Raw genomic sequence first — 20,000 nt, 5'->3', positions numbered from 1 at the left:
ATTTTTGCAGCAACTTTCTTTTTACTTGCAGCAACATTTTATTTTTGCAGCAACCTTTAAAGCAATTACAGCAAGTATCTTTATTATGCAGCAAGTTTTATTTGTTTCTAAAAAAATATTTAAACTTGCAGCACCTTTTAAATTTGCAGCAATTATTGAAAATTGCAGGTACTTTTAAAATTGCAGCAGAAGTTATCAAAAATTGCAGCAAACTCTTAAAATTGCAGCATGTCCCCTGTGGACCGCCGTAACAACTTTTTCAAGTAGTGACCTTGAAAGGCAACAGTTTGTACTGAAACTTGCTTGGTCAATAACAACTTTTCATATGTCTCAAGGACTTACATGTATATGTAACCTTATCCTTAAGAATTGCTGGATTGATTTAGGTGCTTCTGAGAAAGTAGCAGGCCTTACATCTGTTGTTTTGTCTAGAACATGCACACTAAATTGCTAATTGCTAATTGAGCCTATGAGCTTTGATAGGCTCCATTCCATTAAGAAAACTTCAAACTACAATAATTTACACAGATTATCGGAAGAAACCAGGATCAACACTTTGGTCCAAAAAACCTTTGAAAATTACAGAAACAACCTCCTGTGAAATGAAAATTCCTCAGACCTTATTAATTACTCATTTGTATCAACAGATATACATGTAATGCATACTTAATACATACAGGCTGCCTCAGCCTAAAACGAAACTAAGTGATCAATAGAATAAATAACTGAAACCTTCCTATTTCAGTTCATACACAATGCAAGCCTCACCCTCAAAGAAAACACCGACAACCCCTTCATCCTCACCCACTACTTCAGCTTCATCAGGTAAGTATTCAAATCTTTTCTAGAACGTGCCCCTACTGAAGTGGTAAAGGGAACTCCTTAATTTTTACCTGCACTTAATTGATGTTAGCTTTTTAAACTAATCCTTCTTTCTTTCCGTTTTTCCACAGTACTTTGGGGATACAAATGAATACTTTAACTTTGTCTTCGAAGTTGCTGAGGAAGAGCCATGAGATATCAGGGTAATGATTAACAAAGGCGCCATCTCCAAGCATCACCGAATGCAGGTTAAATGCCAGGATAAGGAGGCAGTACTAATGACCAACTTGAGAACAACCAGTCGCACCAGCTTCATGAACCAGAAACACCACATTAAAAGACCAACCATCTCCTTCCATGCCATTTGCATTCAAGCCAGTGTCTTCCCATACTGTAACAAACATTGGGACTATCCTTGAGAAGCAAAATACAGGAATGTTCAACGTTTCATTAAAGATAAGAAAAGGGTGGGCAATGCCAGGATAACCGACACTACAGGACACATCAAGCTGTCACTGTGGGAAATCAGAATTGCATTGTTAATGTTCCTGTTCATATTCATCAGTGCTGGGGCCAATACTATTCTTGTTATACACTGCTCCAATAACAGACATCATCCGGCAATATGGCCTGCAATCCCTTCTATATGCAGATGACACACAAATCTTTCTGACCTTCAATCCTTGCGATGACTTGTCTTCTAATACATAGATTTAGCCATAAGTCCCTGCTTATTTATTCTTACTGCCTGTAGGGTTTGTGAAAATAAAAGGTTTCGAATTGTCTGCATTTTGATGTTTCCGCTTGCTGCTTTAAAGTGTATATGACAGATTTTTTTTTATTCCACCTTGTCACCCACAGAGGGATCACATGAGATAGCATTGCGCCTGCTTGAACTCAGTGCGTTGTTGCCTTCGTGGTGAACGGATTGTCTTTTATGTCCTGCGAAAACTTGGTTTTTGCCACGCACAATGCCGCCTGCTTCGCCCACTAAAACATCAAAAGAAATTCATGTAGAGATGCACCCGGTACCAGGAGAGAGACCTTCCAAGTCTTCGAAACGCGGCAATGACAAAGACGGGAAAAAGGTCATAATTGACTCCCGTCAAAACGATGAAGACGTGGCGAGCACTCAGATCAGTGCTTTGCAAAAATCTATGGAACAAGGTTTTTCTCCGATGGCCGAGTCGTTGACCACGGCCCTAACACAAACCCTTGAGAGGTATGTGTGTGAGGAGGTCACCGAGGGTGACTTAAACGACAATGAATTGTCAAACCCCTCACAAGACAAACCCAGCCAGAAGGCGGGAAAATCGTCTTCATCGAGCGAGCACATGGATGTTGATGCCTTGGTCAATGACCTTTTGTCTGATACTACAGAGCATGGCAATGTAAGGCAACCTGAAGTCGACGAATCAGTTGGAGACTTCCTTAAAACTGTTCAAAATGACCTGAAGTCGGAAGAGACCGGACCTCCCATTCATGAAGAGCTCGCTAAAATTGTGACGCGTCTCGTGCGAGACGGCATGCTAGAAGAACGGCTGCAAGACAAGATAAACAAATATCCGCAGCCAGAAAACTGTGAAGGTTTAACGAAAGTTCGCGTTAACCAACTGATTTGGGATAATCTAAGCTCCACCATCAGGTCGCAAGACTTGAAATTCCAAAAAGTGCAAACGTCTATCGTTAAGGGTATGACAGCTCTTGCTCGCGTCACTGACGCCATCTTGAAACGAGTTAATGAGATAAATGGCGGGAAAGTGCTCGCTCAAGAGGCAATAGACAGCCTTTCTCTTTTGGCACATGCAAATACCGAGCTTAATAATAGAAGGAAAGAGCTCATAAAACCGGACTTGCACTCGGATTACAAACACCTTTGCTCGGCGTCTACAACAGTGACAGCTGAACTCTTCGGAGACGACTTGTCGAAGCAAGTCAAAGATATCTCCGAAGTAAACCGTGTTGGCCGGAAAGTAACTACTTCCACCGTCACTCGTCATAAAGGCCCGACCTCCTCTAACTTTGGGTACAAAAGCCAATCGTCTGGTGCCAGAGGAAAATTTTTTCGAGCAAGAGGAAGTCAGAAGCATTTTTTAGGCTGGCGACAGACCGCAAGTCGCGGTCCAGCCACTCAGAATTCAGACAAGTATCCCAAGTCGAAGGGTCAAAGCAAGTAAACAAAGCTTCTGAAGACTTACCTGAGGTAAGTCAAAAGTTGTGTCTTGTAGAACCAGTACAAACGGCAGGTAGATTGAAATTATATTTCCCTGAATGGAGAGAATTGACTTCCGATCCGCAGATTCTCAAAACCCTCAAGGGTTTATTGTTGATTTTGTTGACTGCCCTCCTGTGCAAATGCTTCCCCCAAAGGAAATAGCTTTTAATTCTGAAGAATCACAGATTATCAGTTCAGAATTAGACAAACTTCTGACAAAGGGGGTCATTGTGAAATCACAGCACTGTCATGGCGAATTTCTCTCTACTATATTTCTTCGTAAAAAGAAGACTGGAGGGTATAGGCTCATTCTCAATTTGAAGAACTTAAATCAATATATTAGCAACCATCATTTTAAAATGGAAAGCTTAACCTCAGCAATCTTGCTTATGACACCTGGATGTTATATGGCATCTGTAGACTTGCAAGATGCATATTATTCGGTTCCAATCAATGAGAAATGCCAAAAATATTTGAAGTTCTCCTGGCAGGGGGAATTATTTCAGTTTACTTGCCTCCCTAATGGTCTTGCTTCTGCGCCCCGACTTTTTACTAAATTGCTTAACCCTGTCTACTCCACCTTAAGGCAAATGGGACACACAAATGTGGGCTACATTGATGATTCATACTTGCAAGGGCCCTCTTTTGATGAATGCACTAATAATGTTCCGGACACTGTCCACCTTTTCACCAAAGTGGGTTTTCTTCTAAATCAAGAGAAATCAATTCTTGCACCCAGCCATGAGTTAACATTTTTGGGCTTTATCTTAAACTCACTCACGATGACAGTGAGACCAACACCAGAGAAAGCTGGAAAACTGAAACAGAAATGTTCAGCTCTATTGACAAATACTCATGTTTCAGTTCATAATGTCTCAGAAGTGATAGGCTTAATGGTTTCTATGTTCCCTGGTGTCGAATATGCACAGCTTTTCTATAGAAGTTTAGAAATAGACAAAATCAAAGCTCTGAAAGAAAGTAGGGGAAACTACAACTCAGTAATGATATTGTCAGATACCTCAGTTAAAGAACCTCAAATGGTGGATCAAAAATGTTGAGAGCTCATTTAAGTGGATATCCCATGGGGATCCATTCCTCTCCCTGTATTCTGATGCCTCAAAAAAAGGGTGGGGGGCAGTGTGCAAGGGAAATAAGGCAGGAGGTCGCTGGACTGTAACTGAGTTTAACTGTCACATCAATGAGTTAGAAACACTTGCTGCTTTTTTTGCTTTGAAATCATTCTGCCACTCAATGAAAAATTGTCATATTAACCTCTACATAGATAATACCACTGCAGTCTCTTACATAAATGCCATGGGTGGCACTCATTCTTTGGAATGTAATAAGATTGCACATGAAATTTGGACCTGGTGTATCCAAAGAAATATCTGGGTGACAGCAATCTCGTTACCAGGTAAAGAAAATGTTGAGGCTGATAGGGAATCTAGAACATTTAATGATAACACAGAATGGTCTCTCGAGGAAAATATTTTTCACAGCATTGTTGAAACCTATGGCATGCCATCCATTGATCTTTTTGCATCTAGAATTAACAGAAAAGTTCCCCGTTACGTGTCATGGAGGCCAGACCCTGAGGCACAATTTGTGGATGCTTTCTTTTGCTCTTGGTCTCAAGAACAATTTTATGCTTTCCCCCCTTTTAGCCTTATACTTCGTTGTTTAAAGAAAATCGAAATGGAGGAAGGGGAAGGGATCATCATTGTTCCAGTCTGGCCAACCCAGCCCTGGTATCCGAAGCTGATGAGTCTTTTAGTCGAGATGCCCAGACTGTTTCCAGTGACAAGAGGGACATTGTATCTTCCAAGCAAGCCCAGTCAACCACATCCCATGGAGGGCAAACTGAAACTAATTGCATGCAAGTTATCGGGGAATCCCTTACGAAGCAAGGCATTTCTGCAGAAGCTACCAAGATTATCCTCAAGTCGTGGAGGAAAGGCACATCTAAACAGTACCAATCCTATTATAAAAAATGGCTTGACTTCTGTAATAGAGAACAGATTAGTACAGTTCGTCCCTCTTTAGCCCAAGTCATCGAATTTCTACTGACTTTATTTAACAATGGTCTTAGTTATAGTAGCCTTAATACTGCTCGCTCAGCACTTTCTTCGATACTGCCCTCAATAGATGGTATCCCAGTTGGGCAACATCCTTTAGTTATTAGGTTTCTAAAGGGAGTATTTGAATCTCGCCCAGCGATGCCTCGTTATACAGCAGTTTGGGATGTACACCAAGTTCTTGATTACTTAAAGACGTTGTCCCCTGTTAATGAGATTTCTCTCAAGAGTTTATCGTTGAAGCTCACAATGTTATTAGCTCTAGTCACTGCTCAAAGGGGACAATCCCTTCTTTTTCTCAATGTGGACAGCATGATAGATTCTGGCTCCTCTATAGTATTCAGACTTCAAGAGCATGTTAAACAGTCCAAACCAGGGTCCAAGGGTATGGTGATTGAACTCAAATCCTTCACAGATCCACGAATTTGTGTTGTGACCACTCTCAAGGAGTATTTGACTAGGACAAAGTTTGCAAGGGAGACTCGTTCATGTAGTCAATTGTTGCTAAGTTATGTCAAACCGTATGGTCCAGTGTCTAGAGACACGATCAGTCGTTGGGTTAAGTTTGTATTACAAAGTTCAGGCATTGATGTAAACATTTTCAAGCCTCATAGCACAAGGTCAGCTTCTACTTCTAAGGCAAAGCTGAGTGATGTTCCATTAGCACATATTCTTGACAAGGCTGGATGGAAGTCAGAATCCACCTTTGCTAAATTCTATGACAAAAAGATTGTGGAAGACACGTTTGCCAATAAAGTTTTACAGTAATGTGTTCACTTGTGTGAAATTACTTACTACTAGCCTGTGCATCTGTCTTTAAAGTCTCATGTGATTTTTCTTCCCCGTGTTTTGATGGACCAAAAACGTGAAATTTCACTTCCGGTGGGGTACAAAACCACGAAACCGAAAACAGGAGATTGGGGATGATTGTGACGTCATTTCAGGACATCTAGTTTCGCGGAAAACAGATTTCTCAGTGTTTTCTTATATGTGTGCTAAGTAATCGCGCCCACAAATGGTACAAAAGTGCGTTGTTTTTGGGTGTAGTAATACGAAAGACAAGAAAAGAGGTATCTCTATCCATCAGATACCATTTTTTGAAGATCAAAGACCAGAAGCGAAGAAAAGAAGGCAAAAGTGGATTGCCTTCGTAAATGTCACGCGTAAGAACTGGACAGCATCCAAGCATTCGGTGATCTGTTCTGTTCATTTCACGCCAGAAGACTTCAGCCGTTTATCTTACGATGGTCAGGAATATCAGCGGCGACTGAAAAGAGATGAAATTGGTGTCATTTCTATACCGAGCGTGCACAGTGTAAAGCCACCGGAGGAAGAAATGAATAGAGACGTCCGCATGAAATGCCGTGAGGTATGTCTCACCTTTATGTGATAGAGCTAGTATGAGATACACCGTACGCAAACAGTTCTTTCAAGCTTTTTGACCACATGAAAAGGCGTAGTCGCTATTACATCTTATCTTTTACCGCAAATTATTATTAGTTTTGTGCTTGTGGCGTATTCTTTTCTCTCGTTGGAGTGTTTATATCGGGTAAACTACTGTGGCTTTTGTGAACTTCTTTCACAACAATACAAGCAATTCAAGTCGACAAAATACATTCCACTCTTTACGTTTTCGTTGTAGCTTTTGAAAACTCTTTCGAAACCATCGAAAAGTGCTAGTACTAATCAGGACCAAAGTGGATCTGAAGAGTTACTTGTCGATATGGAGGGAGAAGTCGGTGCTGCTGAAGAGATGTTGGAGTCAAGTGTGCATGTGACTGGGAGTCCCGGTCAGAGTACTAGTGTCGATGTCCATCATGTTAATTTAGTAGAAGAAAGTGATGATACTGTATGTAGCCCCTGTCCACGAGTCCCGGACGCAAGTTTGACACATTATTGCATTACTTTCAACATTATGCCTATTCTCCAGTGCTTAATAATAATAATATTACACTGTAGGGTATTGTTCTCATTGATTTTTTTAAGATTACAATTATCATTGATTTTGGGTTTTTCAATGAGTGGTGTGGTGGCCTCATGGTTAGTGCGCTCCACTCCGGAGCGAATTGGGTTTGAGCCCTGGGTGGAGTCATTGTGTTGTATTCTTGGGCAAGACACTTTACTTTCACAGTGCCTCTCTCCACTGAGGTGTATAAATGGCTACCGGCAAATAAAGCGGGATAAAGTCCGGCCTGATGAGTCACTAGGCGTGCGTGCAGACTTTACCTTTTACCTTCTTTGTGTTTTTCAGGTTGAGTGTTCCAACTGTGCAAATTTGGAAAACAAGGCGAAAAAGTGGCGAAACCAGTATATTGGTTTAAAATACAAATATAACAGACTAAAAAGGCAGGGGTACAAGGAGAAAAAAGGTTAGATTTCTATGTCCAGGTATAAAATCTGACAAATGAAACATTCCTCAAACTCAAGTCCCAAATACACAATCATCTATTAATCTATTGCTACACAACGCTGGCAATTTCTTGATGTGCAAGCTTATGTAACAGAAAAACTTTTCTTTGAACTAGGTATTTTTTCCCTCATAGCTTCATGTACCATTGACACTCAACCTGCAAATCAACCTGTGCCAGAGTCTGATATTAAACAGCTAGTTGAAGGAAAACAGGAAGAGGAAAACATAGATGAAGAGGACATGGATATAGACTGTGATGATGATGATGATGATGATGTTATTTATCCTTCAAGTCCTCAAGAGGAGTACTCCACAGAACAGGAAACAGAGTCTGAGTCAGATATGTCAGCATCAGAAACGGATGAAGCTAAAGATCAAAGGTGCATAACCTTTTTTCTACATAACACTTTTGTTAGAAATAATGTTGGTGCACAGCAATGTATTACCACATTAACATGTGTCATGTGATGTGTATTTTAGAAACATCTGATGGAAATTCAATTCAATTCAGTTTATTCACACTTATTCACAATGTTAATTTACAAGAATGAAAACGAAAAAAAAAGAAAGGTAAAAAAAAAAACAAAGGAAAGGTAGCTTGCATGTGCACTAGGTATTACTTTGAAATAGTGTGTAGTGACCAAAGGAGCAGAGCTTTTGAGTTGGCCACTACCACAGTGCAGTTAATAGTAAGAGGCGGTTATTAACAGACATACATAAGGTAATCACTATTTAGGCAGAGATCTAGGTAAAATAGATAAATTAATTACTTGATAGAGCTAGACGGAATATACACAAGGTAATCACTATTTAAGGCAGACAACTAGTTAAAATAGATAAGTTAATTACTTGATAGAGCTAGATAATAATTGAAACTGACTGTTGAGTAGGAGATGCTCATAACATATAGAGAGTTCATTGTTTGAGCCATTTTTTTTCCTTTTTCCTGCTTTTAGAGTCCATGTTACAGATGACAACCTTCGCACTCAGCCAAAACATGTGGTATTCCTGACTCAGCTATTGATGCTGTTTCAGTTTTGTCACATTTGTAAGGCTGATGATCCAGAAGTAACAACACGCCAAGAGGGCACAATGGCTATAGTGAGCAGCACCTGTCGCAACCCAAAGTGTACAAGGAGAAACTTCATTTGGAGGAGTCAACCGAACATGCCTGGAACACAAATTGCTGCTGGCAATTTTCTTCTTTGCTTTGCAATTCTAATGGCTGGTGGGTCAGCCAGTAAAGTTCTCAACATTTTTCAGCACATGGGATTAGGATGTGTATCTTTGCGTTCATTCTTCCGATACCAGAAAGTAAGAGCAAGCAGTGATTCCTAATATATATTATATCCCCTAGGGGTGGTGGGGGAGGGGGGGGATTTGCATATGAAAGGGCAGGGATGTCAGACTCAGTAACTAGTATCATCTTTACTGAGACACCATCTAGCTAAGTTGCCATTGTTGTTTTGACTGTTTCACAATGGAGGCTTCCAACAGTTAACTTCACACAAGTTTCTATTGTCCATCTTATTATTCATTCAAAATATTTCCCCATTTCTGATTGGTTAAACGCACATGCAGAATTCACCATAACCAGCTGCTGTTGACCAAAAATTGAACCAATGATGTCAAACGTGCAGCCTGCTACATATTATTGAACCGTTGACCGAGAAAACCTGGCAACGAGGCTGTATTATTTTTATTGAGTGGAAAAACAAAGAGCAAAATGGCAAAACTCCTTTAAAAATGGGGAAATATTTTGAATGAATAATAAAACAATTATTATTGAATTCAGCTTTCCTATGATACGAAGAATTTTGCAGATCTCAGAGGGTGTTATCCACCTCGGCCTTCGGACTCGGCAGAATTCTTCATATCCTACTCAGCCTCATTCAATAATTGCTAAGTCTGGAGTATTAATACCTTTACTTTGTACTTCAATTGATATTTTGCAGAAGTTATTCCCAATGATTTATCTTCAGTGGAAGAAATACCAACAAAAGCTGGTGCAGAGTTTGAAGGAAGTGAAAGGTGTTGTGATTGCGGGTGATGGCAGACATAACAGTATGGGGCACAGTGCCAAATATGGTGCCTACACCACATTTTGCTGCAAAGATTATTCACTTTTCATTAGTTCAGGTATAAAATAATCTTTGTTTCTCTAGCCTTAGGATGGGTATACTGTACATTGTATGCAGCTGTAACAATGCTGTTATTATCTTTTGCCTTGGTTTAAGTATTTCCTATTTAAAGTAAAAGTAAAGTAAAGCAACCATATTTAACGTCGATAACTCGTAACAGTAATTCAACTGACAAACCTGAGGTCGACGGTGCGCTCATTTTACTCCGCCCTCTCCATCAGTGCTCCGTTTTACGGGTATTTAAAGCTACTTAGCTAAAAAGCACTTGTTTGCTCACATTTTAGAGCAAAACAAACAAACAAACAAATCAACTTTTTCTTTATGTCCAAAAGAATACAGATAATTGTTATTTAATTCCACTTGAAAATAAAAGTTCGATTTTCATTCCTGAACAAAGGAAGAACCGATTAAACCACCTTTAAATAACACATCCGTAAAAATAACAAAGGGTTTAGGGCCCAAGAAAAGAATTTATGAAGTAACTTCTTCCGCTAAGTATGAGCTATTACCGGTATTCTGTTTTGTCGTTGTCGTTCTCTTTCGCTCTCCTTTTGTTTCTGTTCTAGACATAGGTCCTACAGGCATCATGTAACCTTATCAGAGCTTCTAAAGATATGCCAAAAATTGTAATATAGATAAAAAAGCAGCTCTAAGCAAATTAAAAATAAACAATCAGCTTTAAAGTATACATCCCGCCGATGCTTGACTTGAATAACTGCGTAGCCACCAGTGCGGACCACAAATACCATGATATGTCAAACTGGATTGAAACCAGCGAAAATGCAGAAAAAAACGTCTTCCAAACCGTTTTCCACCTGAACACGAAAAGCGTTGACTGTGTAAGCTTCAACCCACAGAAAGCGCGGGAAAAATGAACCTCGCTTATGTTCATCTTCTGGGTTGAGTCTGCAATGCAATCAAAAACCAGTATCCGGTCAGCAGTCAACTTAAAAAAACAGCTGACCTCATTAGCTCTCAGCTTGAGCCTGCGATATGGTCACATGATACTGGTCAGTGGATACCTTGTTTTGACAGGTGTCAATTGATCAAAAGATGGATGTCCAAAATCAAAGGTGTATGCTGTAAACTAGCTTGATACTGGTCACATTGGCATACATGGAGAGGTGGATGTACGGAAGGACGGACCGACGTACGTATGTACGGACGGTTGATGATGTCATGCTTATAAAACCAAGATTTCTTGCATCAATGGGTTACCATATTTTCGTAACAATGGTGCTCCGCGCGCACGCGAAGCTCTGCTATTAAGGGCCCACTGACAGATTTTTCGCGCGTTGCTAAGGAAGTGAAATGTTACTTCCGGTAAGTGACGTCATCATATCATGAGCTGACAAGAAAACCCACTCACAAGTAAAAGTCACCGCACAAACTGTTGTTTCCATCGAAGGTTTTTCCTCGCCCTTCCTCACGCTTGTTCTCAGATCAACTGCGCACGTGTAAACGAACTGACTTCCGGTTTGAGAAAAAGCTAAATTTCTGGCAGTCTTTAAAGTGAATTAATTTTTTTTTTTTTCATGGCACGTTTCACCCCCAAATACAGAATATACCTAAGCATTGATTTTTTCAAATCATCTTTTTTGAAAAGGTTATGGCTATTTCAGTATCGTTTATGTCTTTAAAAAGAACATTTTTCAAAATAAAAACAAAACCATGCTTGGCTGGATGCAAAAACGAATACAAATTATCAAACCATTGATTAAATAACCAAATTGCGTGGCACGGAGACAAATTTAGAGTTTTCTTTTATTGGTCACGTGACCATGGGGATTGGCATGATGACGTCATATTTAGTGTGATTTGCTTACAAAAGTTGGAAACTGACCAAAATAATGCCAAATTCTCTCAAGTTACTTAACCATTACATCCTTAGCAACGCACCCCAAAAATACGTCAGTGGGCCCTTAAGGCAGCTATCGAATCCTGTGTAGCACACATTCCTAAATGGATGTCTTCTAAATACCTCAAGTTCAAAGATGATAAATTGGAATTTTCCTTTCTAAGCATGCAGTCCCTCCTAAGATCATAAGCATCGATGTTCGAGATGAGTCTATATCACCAGCGAAGTCGTGTCGTAACATAGGTATTAGGAACTTTAAGTTTCGACAACACAAGGATGGTCACACGACGCACAACGTCACCAAAAGTAAATACATCACTTTGCACATGTCAAATACAAGCTTGTTTCGAGGTGCCGTCAAGTCGGCAACACCATTCCTTGTGGTTTGGAGTTGTGACTAAAAAACAAGAGTACAAATCTTTAGTTTTTACCAAAAACTTGTTTGATGTATCAGTGAGTTTTAAAAGTTCTTTTTTTCAACCTAAGCTTTTGCCAATGTCGAGTTGACTTTTTGTGGTTTTCCTCCTTGTGCATTCTTTATAGAAAATCATGACTAAACAGTAAGTAGTCAAGATATTCTTAATTTATTGTTTGTTTGTTTTTTCACAATTCGGGTTTAGTTAACGGTCAAGTGCTTTTTAATATAGGGTCATTTGTTTTTTAAAACGGTCAAGTTATTGTGCTGTGAAGAAAACCTCACATAAGATGTGAATTTCCATTTTCTTCTACAATTATGACCAGGACAAACAAGCACGATTTACTCCTGCACAGAGAGGTACTTGTCGTAAACCCTTACACAGTTCTGAAAGGTTCCATTGATAGAGGGAACTTATGGAGAACCATAAGTAGCAATCTCAATTCCATCGATCAAGCAAGATTCTTTGTAGATAGAAGATCGTTGCAGGATCACCTTGCCATTCTTGTTAAAATTTTCAACAAAAGAATGAAAGATGAAGAGAAACAAAGTGGCCTTTCTCCACATTTATCCACATTTATTATATGGCTACTATAGTACGCACGCTCTGATTGCCTGCTGAGCGGGCAAGATTTTCTTGTAATGACTGGGCATTATGAAAGTTTTTCTTGGCTCAACGGCTCTTTTGAATTGAGACTAAAAGCTACGAGCCCATGGGCGAACACAACAACAATATGGACAAAGTACAACTATATTTTCAATAACTGAAAGAAAAACTAGCATACAGATACTTCTTTAGTATGAGTGACGAAGAGAGCCACAGCGAGAGCGAGTTTTATTATCCAAAGGACGAAGAACAGGCCAAAACTGAGCAAAAAGAAAGACCATACACAATGTAATAAATAACTTATTAACCTCGTCCTTGATGTATTGAGCAAGTGACAGAGAGGTCAATACATCAAGGTCGAGGTCTGAGATTTCCCTGCAATGACCGAATGGACGAGGTTAATAAGTTATTTATTATATGGCCTCTCGGTTAATAAGTGCTATATATCTGAGGTTGATCAAGCTATTATGGGCATAATAAAAATGAAACAAGCTTCTGACGTTGAGTTGAAACAGAATTGCAAGAAGGAAAAAGACAAGATCGAATCTGAAAGGAAACAAGCAGAAGAAGTGAGAAAGAAGGCTATGGATAAATGTGGGGATACACAAAAAAGGAAACTGCAAGTGAAAGATGGTGCTGCTGCTGCTGATGAATGTGAGGGGAAACCAAAAGGAAGAAGAAAGAGAGTGGCAACTGTTGGAATTATTGCCACTTTCTCGTTCATGTTTTCAACTCGATTATTCGATTGCAGTCACCGACCGGAAGTGAGGCTCAGTATTATTGTAAAATGTAACGTCAATCACTTAGGGCAAAGTGACAGGGATCGGAAATGGAAAATCACGTTCAACCAATAGGATTAGTTTTTATTACAATGAATGAATGATTTCTCTGTAATCAAAAAAGAGGGACACGTGCTAGTGAGTGTAGTGAAAACCTTGTGAAATACAGTGAAGGGAATACAAATTCTCAAACGATATCTTGAAGTGTGTGGTTTGTTGCGTTTAGCAAACGGGAATTTATCGTGATCTCGGGACTTATCAATTGTGAAATGGTATATATGAAATGAATCACATATGAACTGCGGATATAAAATCAAGTGAAGCTATGATCTTCGCAGTTACGAGTGCAATTTTTGCAATTATGTAGAGAAGTCTGAAAAATTCAGGACTTTAATGGGGTTTGAACCCTTGACCTCGCGATTCCAGTGCGACGCTCCAACCAACTGAACTATAAAGCCACTGACATTGGGAGCTGGTCATTTGTGGGTTCTAATGGTCCCATGAGGACAATAACTCTTGGCATTCCAGCAGTATTACTCCACCGAACAACCAGCAGGCGGTTAAGCCCGGCGCGGGTTCCAATGTCAAGGCGTGTAAGGGGACAAACAGGATAGCGCGGCTTATAGCGAACATCATTGTTGTTGTGTTTATAAGGCTGATCATCCCATGTTGCATTGTCCAAAGCGCCGCACTCCAATTCCGGCACAGTGACTATTAGCTTCACAAGACCGAAATCCATTGACCTCTTTGACCCAGAAAGGACACAAACATGAATCTGTCAACAATGCAGCTCCTGTACGATATTTAATTGCTTCACGTTATCATCAACCAAATGCCTTTGGCGCTAAGGTTTTAGTTCCCACATCGCTTTTACTCGCAAACTGGAAAACATTCCTCTAATTATCACGATAACATTGTGGTCGATTTCCTCACCTACGGCTGGCCGATAAACTACACTGCCTGTACACGTCCCGTGTCATCTTCACGTAATCATCCGTCAGCTTTAAACTTTGACTCTCACGTGCAAGCGTATATCAACACCAAGTTATCCTACAATGCTTTCGTGGGTCCTTTCAATTCTCCACCTTTTGCAGATGATTTTGTTTGCTCTCCACTTCAAACTGTCCCTAAACGAGGCTCTTCAACCCGGAGGGTTGTTATGGATCTTAGTTTTCCTCAAGGATCTTCCGTAATTGATGGCATCCCCTCTGATACTTATTTGGGCGACCAGTTCAAGTTACGTTTGCCTGGAATAGATCGTCTCGTTGAATTTATTCTCGCTAAAGGCCTTAACGGTCTCGTTTTTAAGAAAGACTTACGCCATGCTTATAGACAGTTTCCTGTCGATCCCAAGGACTATAGTTTACTCGGCTTTTGTTATCAAGGAAAATCTTACTTCGATACTCCTTGTCACTTTGGCTTACGCTCATCGGCCCTGATTTGTCAGCGCACAACTCAAGCGGTCGTACATATCTTCAACGAAGAGGGATTTTCAGCGGATGTTTACCTGGATGACTTTTACGGAGCCGAATATCCATCTCTTGCTAGTCAGGCATTTTCGCAACTCGGTCAATTATTTCAACAACTCGGTTTAGATTCTTCTCCCAAGAAAGACATGCCCCTTTCGACCTCCATGATCTGTAAATAAAATAAAATAATAATAAACTTGTATAGCGCCGATATCAATATAGCTATTTTCATCAGCGCTTAAAACATAAAACTGCATAAAACCTACTAAAACATATTAATAAAATTATGAAAAAGCTTTCTGAAATAAAAATGTCTTGAGTGTCTTTTTAAAAGATGCTGTTGAGGGGCTACTCCTGATCGCATAGGGCAGTAAATTCCATAGTTGAGGAGCAGCAACAGCAAAAGATCGATCTCCTAAAGATGTTAAGGTCTTAAATTTCACACGGTTTAGTAGCAGTCCATCACAGTCGGAGCGTAACTTGTATTTACATGCTTCTTTAAGATTAATAAGTTCTTGGAGATAAAAAGGCGCTAAGCCATTGATAGCCTTATACGTTAACAGTAATATCTTAAAGTCAATTCGAAATTTAACGGGCAGCCAGTGCAGATTATACAGCAGCGGTCTTACATGGCAGTACTTGGATTCCTGAAAAATTAACCTAGCTGCAGCATTTTGGACCCTCTGCAGTTTATTAAGCTGATAGGTTGGCAGGCCATAGAGCAGGCTGTTGCAATAATCGACCCGGCTTGAGACAAATGCGTGAATAAGCGTCTCAGTGGACCGCCTAGAAAGATATTTTCTAATTCTTCTTATATTATACAAGTAATAAAAAGCATTTGAGCAAGTATTATTTACATGAGAATTCATTGAAAGAGTCGAGTCTAACCATGCCCCCAGATTCTTAACTACTTCCTTTGGTCTAATTACGCTGCCTCCAATTATAAGCTGATCAATGTTAACCTTGGCTAGTTGTTGCTTGGTACCTATCATTAGAAATTCTGTTTTATCTTCATTGAGAAGTAGTTTGTCATTGGTCATCCAATTGCGTATATCATCCACACAATGCTGAATAGCAGTGACAGCCTCAAATTGCCCAATGCTCTTATTTGGACTAAAGGACACATACAGCTGCGTGTCGTCAGCGTAGCAGTGAACCGTAGGGAGGTGCGCCTTGATAACGTCAAACAATTTGCTTGCATAAATCGTAAAAAGCAATGGTCCGACGCAAGAGCCCTGGGGTACACCAAAGTCCAAATTCAAATTCTGAGATAAATTGCCTTGGACCATAACACGCTGTGATCTTCCCCTAAGGTAGGAGCTAAACCATTCAAGTGCCATCCCAGATATACCAAATTTTGAGTGAAGGCGACTAAGTAAAACATTGTGATCCACAGTGTCAAATGCCGCACTAAGATCTAATAAGACCAATAGTGTAACATGCTGTTTGTTCATATTTAACAAGATATCATTTTTCACTCTCAGCAACGCTGTTTCTGTGCTATAATTCTTCCTATAAGATGACTGATTGGAAGGATAAAGATTGTTCTCGCAAATGTGGCTATGAATTTGGTTATAGACGGCTGACTCTGTCAGCTTCGAAACAAATGGTAAGTTACTAACGGGACGAAAATTCTTGAAGAGTATGTCGAGGCCAGGTTTTTTAAGTAACGGTAAGACTAGAGCCTCCTTCCAGGCGACAGGAAAGTGACCAGACTTTAGGGACGTATTTATCAATCTTGTAAGTACAGGCAATAGAACATCACATCGGCTGACCAACGTTGAAGGCATAGGGTCAAGAACACAAGATTTTAAAGACGAATACTGCATAAGAGACTTCAACTCTTGTTCCGTTAACATCTCAAATTCAGTGAGGTGGACGAAAGACGACTCAATGCCCTCGTTGTCGTGTTTATGGCAGTCAGCAGCACCATGACTATCGAGACGACTCCTAATATTCACTATTTTCTGTACAAAAAACTTCCCGATGTCCTCGGCAAATTGGGCCTTATCAATAGTGGGGGGTAGACAGTCGGCAGATCCTCTATTTAGCAAGCGATTACTAGCGGCAAACAGCTTCTTTTGATCCTTGCTGTTCTCCTCAATGAAATTAGTGTAAAATTCCCTGCGAGCCTTGTTCATAAGAGCGGTTGTTGCATTCCTCTTAACCTTGAAGGCAGCCAGGTCAGTATCTAACTTAGTTCTTCTCCATCTTTTCTCAGCCTTTCTTCTTCCACGTTTAGCCATCTTGATCTCCTCATTGAACCAAGGAACACGAGGTCTCTCTTTGATAGACCTGGTAATTAAAGGAGCATGTTTATCCAAGACAACTTTCAGTGTGCTGTTATAACATTTAGCCAAATCTTCCAGGGCTTCAGGAGGATTTCTGCACAAATCAGTGGAAGCCAGATCGGACTGGAAGGAATTCAAGTCAATAGATTTAAACTTTCTGTAGGAGATAGTCTTCTCTAATAACGATGGTTTTGTTGACTTGAGACTGAACAAAACTGTACCATGGTCAGACAGGAAACGGTCTACACGTGGTGAGTCTTCAATGATATTGTCAGACCGCCGAGAAATTACAAGATCTAAAGTATGACCTTGGACGTGAGTATCTTGTTCAACATGCTGTTGAAGACCGACTGATTCAAAGAAATCAGAGAGTTTATTGGCATCACTGTCTCCAGCGACGTCAATATGGATGTTGAAGTCACCTAGGATTAGTAACTCTTCTTTGGACAACAGAATTGTCTCGACATAATCTGCAAATTCGGCAAAAAATGTACTCGTGGTAACTCTGTGCTCATCTGAGTACGGCAAGCGGTAGATCACAATGATACGGAGATTGTGAGATGTGGATTGCAAAGTCCATTCAGAAAACTCTAATGAGGTTTTCTCACCGGCGTCGATCTTTTTAACAGTAAGCGAATTCCGGTAAACCAAAGCAGTACCACCTCCCCTACGGCCAATTCGGGTGTGATCAGCTAACACATAACCGACAGGGCATGATTCATTTCTAATTGCATCATCACTTGGGCATAACCATGTCTCTGTTATAGCAAATAAATCTACTTTGGTCTCGCAGACATAATCAACAAAATCTGCAGTCTTCTGTCTCAGGGTTTTAGTTGATACGGAAGCCTTAACTCTAGAGGTCCCTGCTTCATGTCTTGAGGAGTTACGAACCGAACTTACAATCTGGCAAAAATCTTCATTTTTTTACCAAGAAGCAGCTTCAATCCCTTCTTGGGAAGCTCTCGTTTGTCACAGCGTGTGTCAAGCCTGGTTGATTATTTATGGCCAGACTCCTTAACAGTCTTTGCGAGTGCAAGCATGCAGCTAGTTACCGGTATCCCGTAAACATCTATGAAAGCTCTAGCATTTTTATGTGAACAAAGTTATGTTTGCGGTAGTAATCCGTTTGAAAATGATGTAAGCGTTGATTTTACCAAATGTTTCAATCCAAATATGACCCGCATTGATGTTGAACCTTCTTTAGATTTGAGTGCGAGAGATTGTGATAGATATTCCAAAATAGCTAAATGAATGAAAAGACGTAGAGAGCGAGAGCCATCCAGATTATCAGTGAGGAGGATTATAAGGTCCATGAAAACAAGAAAAGCTAGATGCAAACTGAAAGGTATAATAAGGAAATCTACTCCTAAATCTTGAGGATTGTACAGCTTAGATGCTGACTATAAGTTCTGGTATGTAAGGTACCTTAACAGATCTGACTGTTTTTTCTCGAAATTTGTGAATCTAAACATAGTAACCACAAAGAGGCTGTTAGGAAAAAGCAAACAAGCCAATAATCCTTTCTTAGCTAACCATAAAACAACAAAATCAACTGGCCAAATTGAAAGATTTTGTGTGAAAAGAATGAAGGTCTTGACATCAGGTGATATTGAACTAAATCCAGGCCCCCAACAAGGTGTCAATAGTGAAACTACATTGTCGGTAGGATCCACCATGTTGTTGAGCTTTCGATTACGTCAGCTGGGATTGAGACCCCAAGATGTTGGGGGAGCAGGTGACTGTTTTTCAGAGCCGTTTCACATCAGTTATATGGTGATCGATCCAAGTTATCACTGGTATATTAGACAAGCTGGTATTCATTATCCGAGGGAAAATCCTGAGAGTTTTATTGAAAGCAATACCCAGAAATCATGGAACGAATATTTGACAAATATGTCACTGCAAGGTTCATGGTGTATGCTGTCATTGTACAAGCAGTTGCAGAGTCACAAAATGTGAGAATTCATATTGGAGAATCCCATGAAAATTCTGCTGACAAAGTTAATTTATCACAAAGTTCATTTATCACAACAGCTACAGTACCTGCAACACGATATTTAGGTCATTTAAATGAAGTACATTATGTATCAACAGTGCCATATACATGTAGTTCTAACTTATTAGTAAGTCAGCACAGTGATAATCAGTTAAGCATTACAGAACAAAATTTTTTCTCTGAAAAATCACATAACAGTCCAAAAAGGAAAAGTGACAGTAACATGAATGAACATAGTAAAAAGAAAATGTCTCATGAAAACAGTTGTGGTCTTGAATGTGAGGCTGAAAAACAAAGCTCTAGTGCTTACAGAAGACAGAACTTTGAAAACAAGACTGATAAAATGTGTGAAAAGGAACCACAATGCTTACATGAGGGAATATAAGGAGAAAAAACACAAGGCTGATGAAACAAGTGCAAAAACCAAGCACAATGCTTACATGAGGAAATATAGGGAAAAAAAGAAGGTTGACGAAAGTAGGAAGGGCAAATCTAACAACCCTAGTCTTGAACGTGGGATTGAAAAGCTCTAACAACGATCAGAACACTGAATGTGACATTGAAAAACAAAGTGATGGTAGCATGGTGGAATATAAGAAAGCGAAGATAGCTGATAAAATAAGTGCAAACACCAAGCGCAATGCTTACACGAGGGAATATAGGAAAAAAAGAAGGCTGATAAAAGTAGGAAGAATAAATCTCATGAAAACAATCCTAGTCTTGAATGTGGGGTTAAAGAACAAAGTGTTACCACCAACAAAAATCAGAATGCTGAGTGTCAAAATGAACTAGCAACAACTGTACAACAAGTAATAATATTTTCATAAATTAGTGTCCCAAGGTCTATTACTTATCCAGTGCTGTCACTAAGGGCCGGGGGCCGGGGATTTTCCCCGGCTACTACAAATCTGAGCCCCGG

General features: G+C 39.9%; 2 protein-coding genes across 2 annotated transcripts; both read left to right on the top strand.

Annotated features, from left to right (window-relative positions):
• The first annotated feature begins 1,841 nt into the window (after window positions 1–1,841).
• Window positions 1,842–2,999, top strand: LOC137995778 (uncharacterized). The gene has a single exon (XM_068841274.1). The coding sequence runs from the start codon at window positions 1,842–1,844 to the stop codon at window positions 2,997–2,999; it is 1,158 nt and encodes a 385-aa protein (XP_068697375.1).
• A 94-nt stretch (window positions 3,000–3,093) lies between these two features.
• On the top strand, window positions 3,094–5,880 carry LOC137995777 (uncharacterized). The gene is made up of 2 exons (XM_068841273.1): window positions 3,094–4,035; window positions 4,702–5,880. Exons 1-2 carry the CDS (start codon window positions 3,094–3,096, stop codon window positions 5,878–5,880), a joined length of 2,121 nt encoding a protein of 706 aa, XP_068697374.1.
• Window positions 5,881–20,000: the final 14,120 nt, after the last annotated feature.

Source organism: Montipora foliosa, chromosome 3 (assembly GCF_036669935.1).
Source record: "Montipora foliosa isolate CH-2021 chromosome 3, ASM3666993v2, whole genome shotgun sequence".
In the NCBI taxonomy this organism is placed as follows: domain Eukaryota; kingdom Metazoa; phylum Cnidaria; class Anthozoa; order Scleractinia; family Acroporidae; genus Montipora; species Montipora foliosa.
This window is presented reverse-complemented; position numbering and strand designations above follow the sequence as displayed.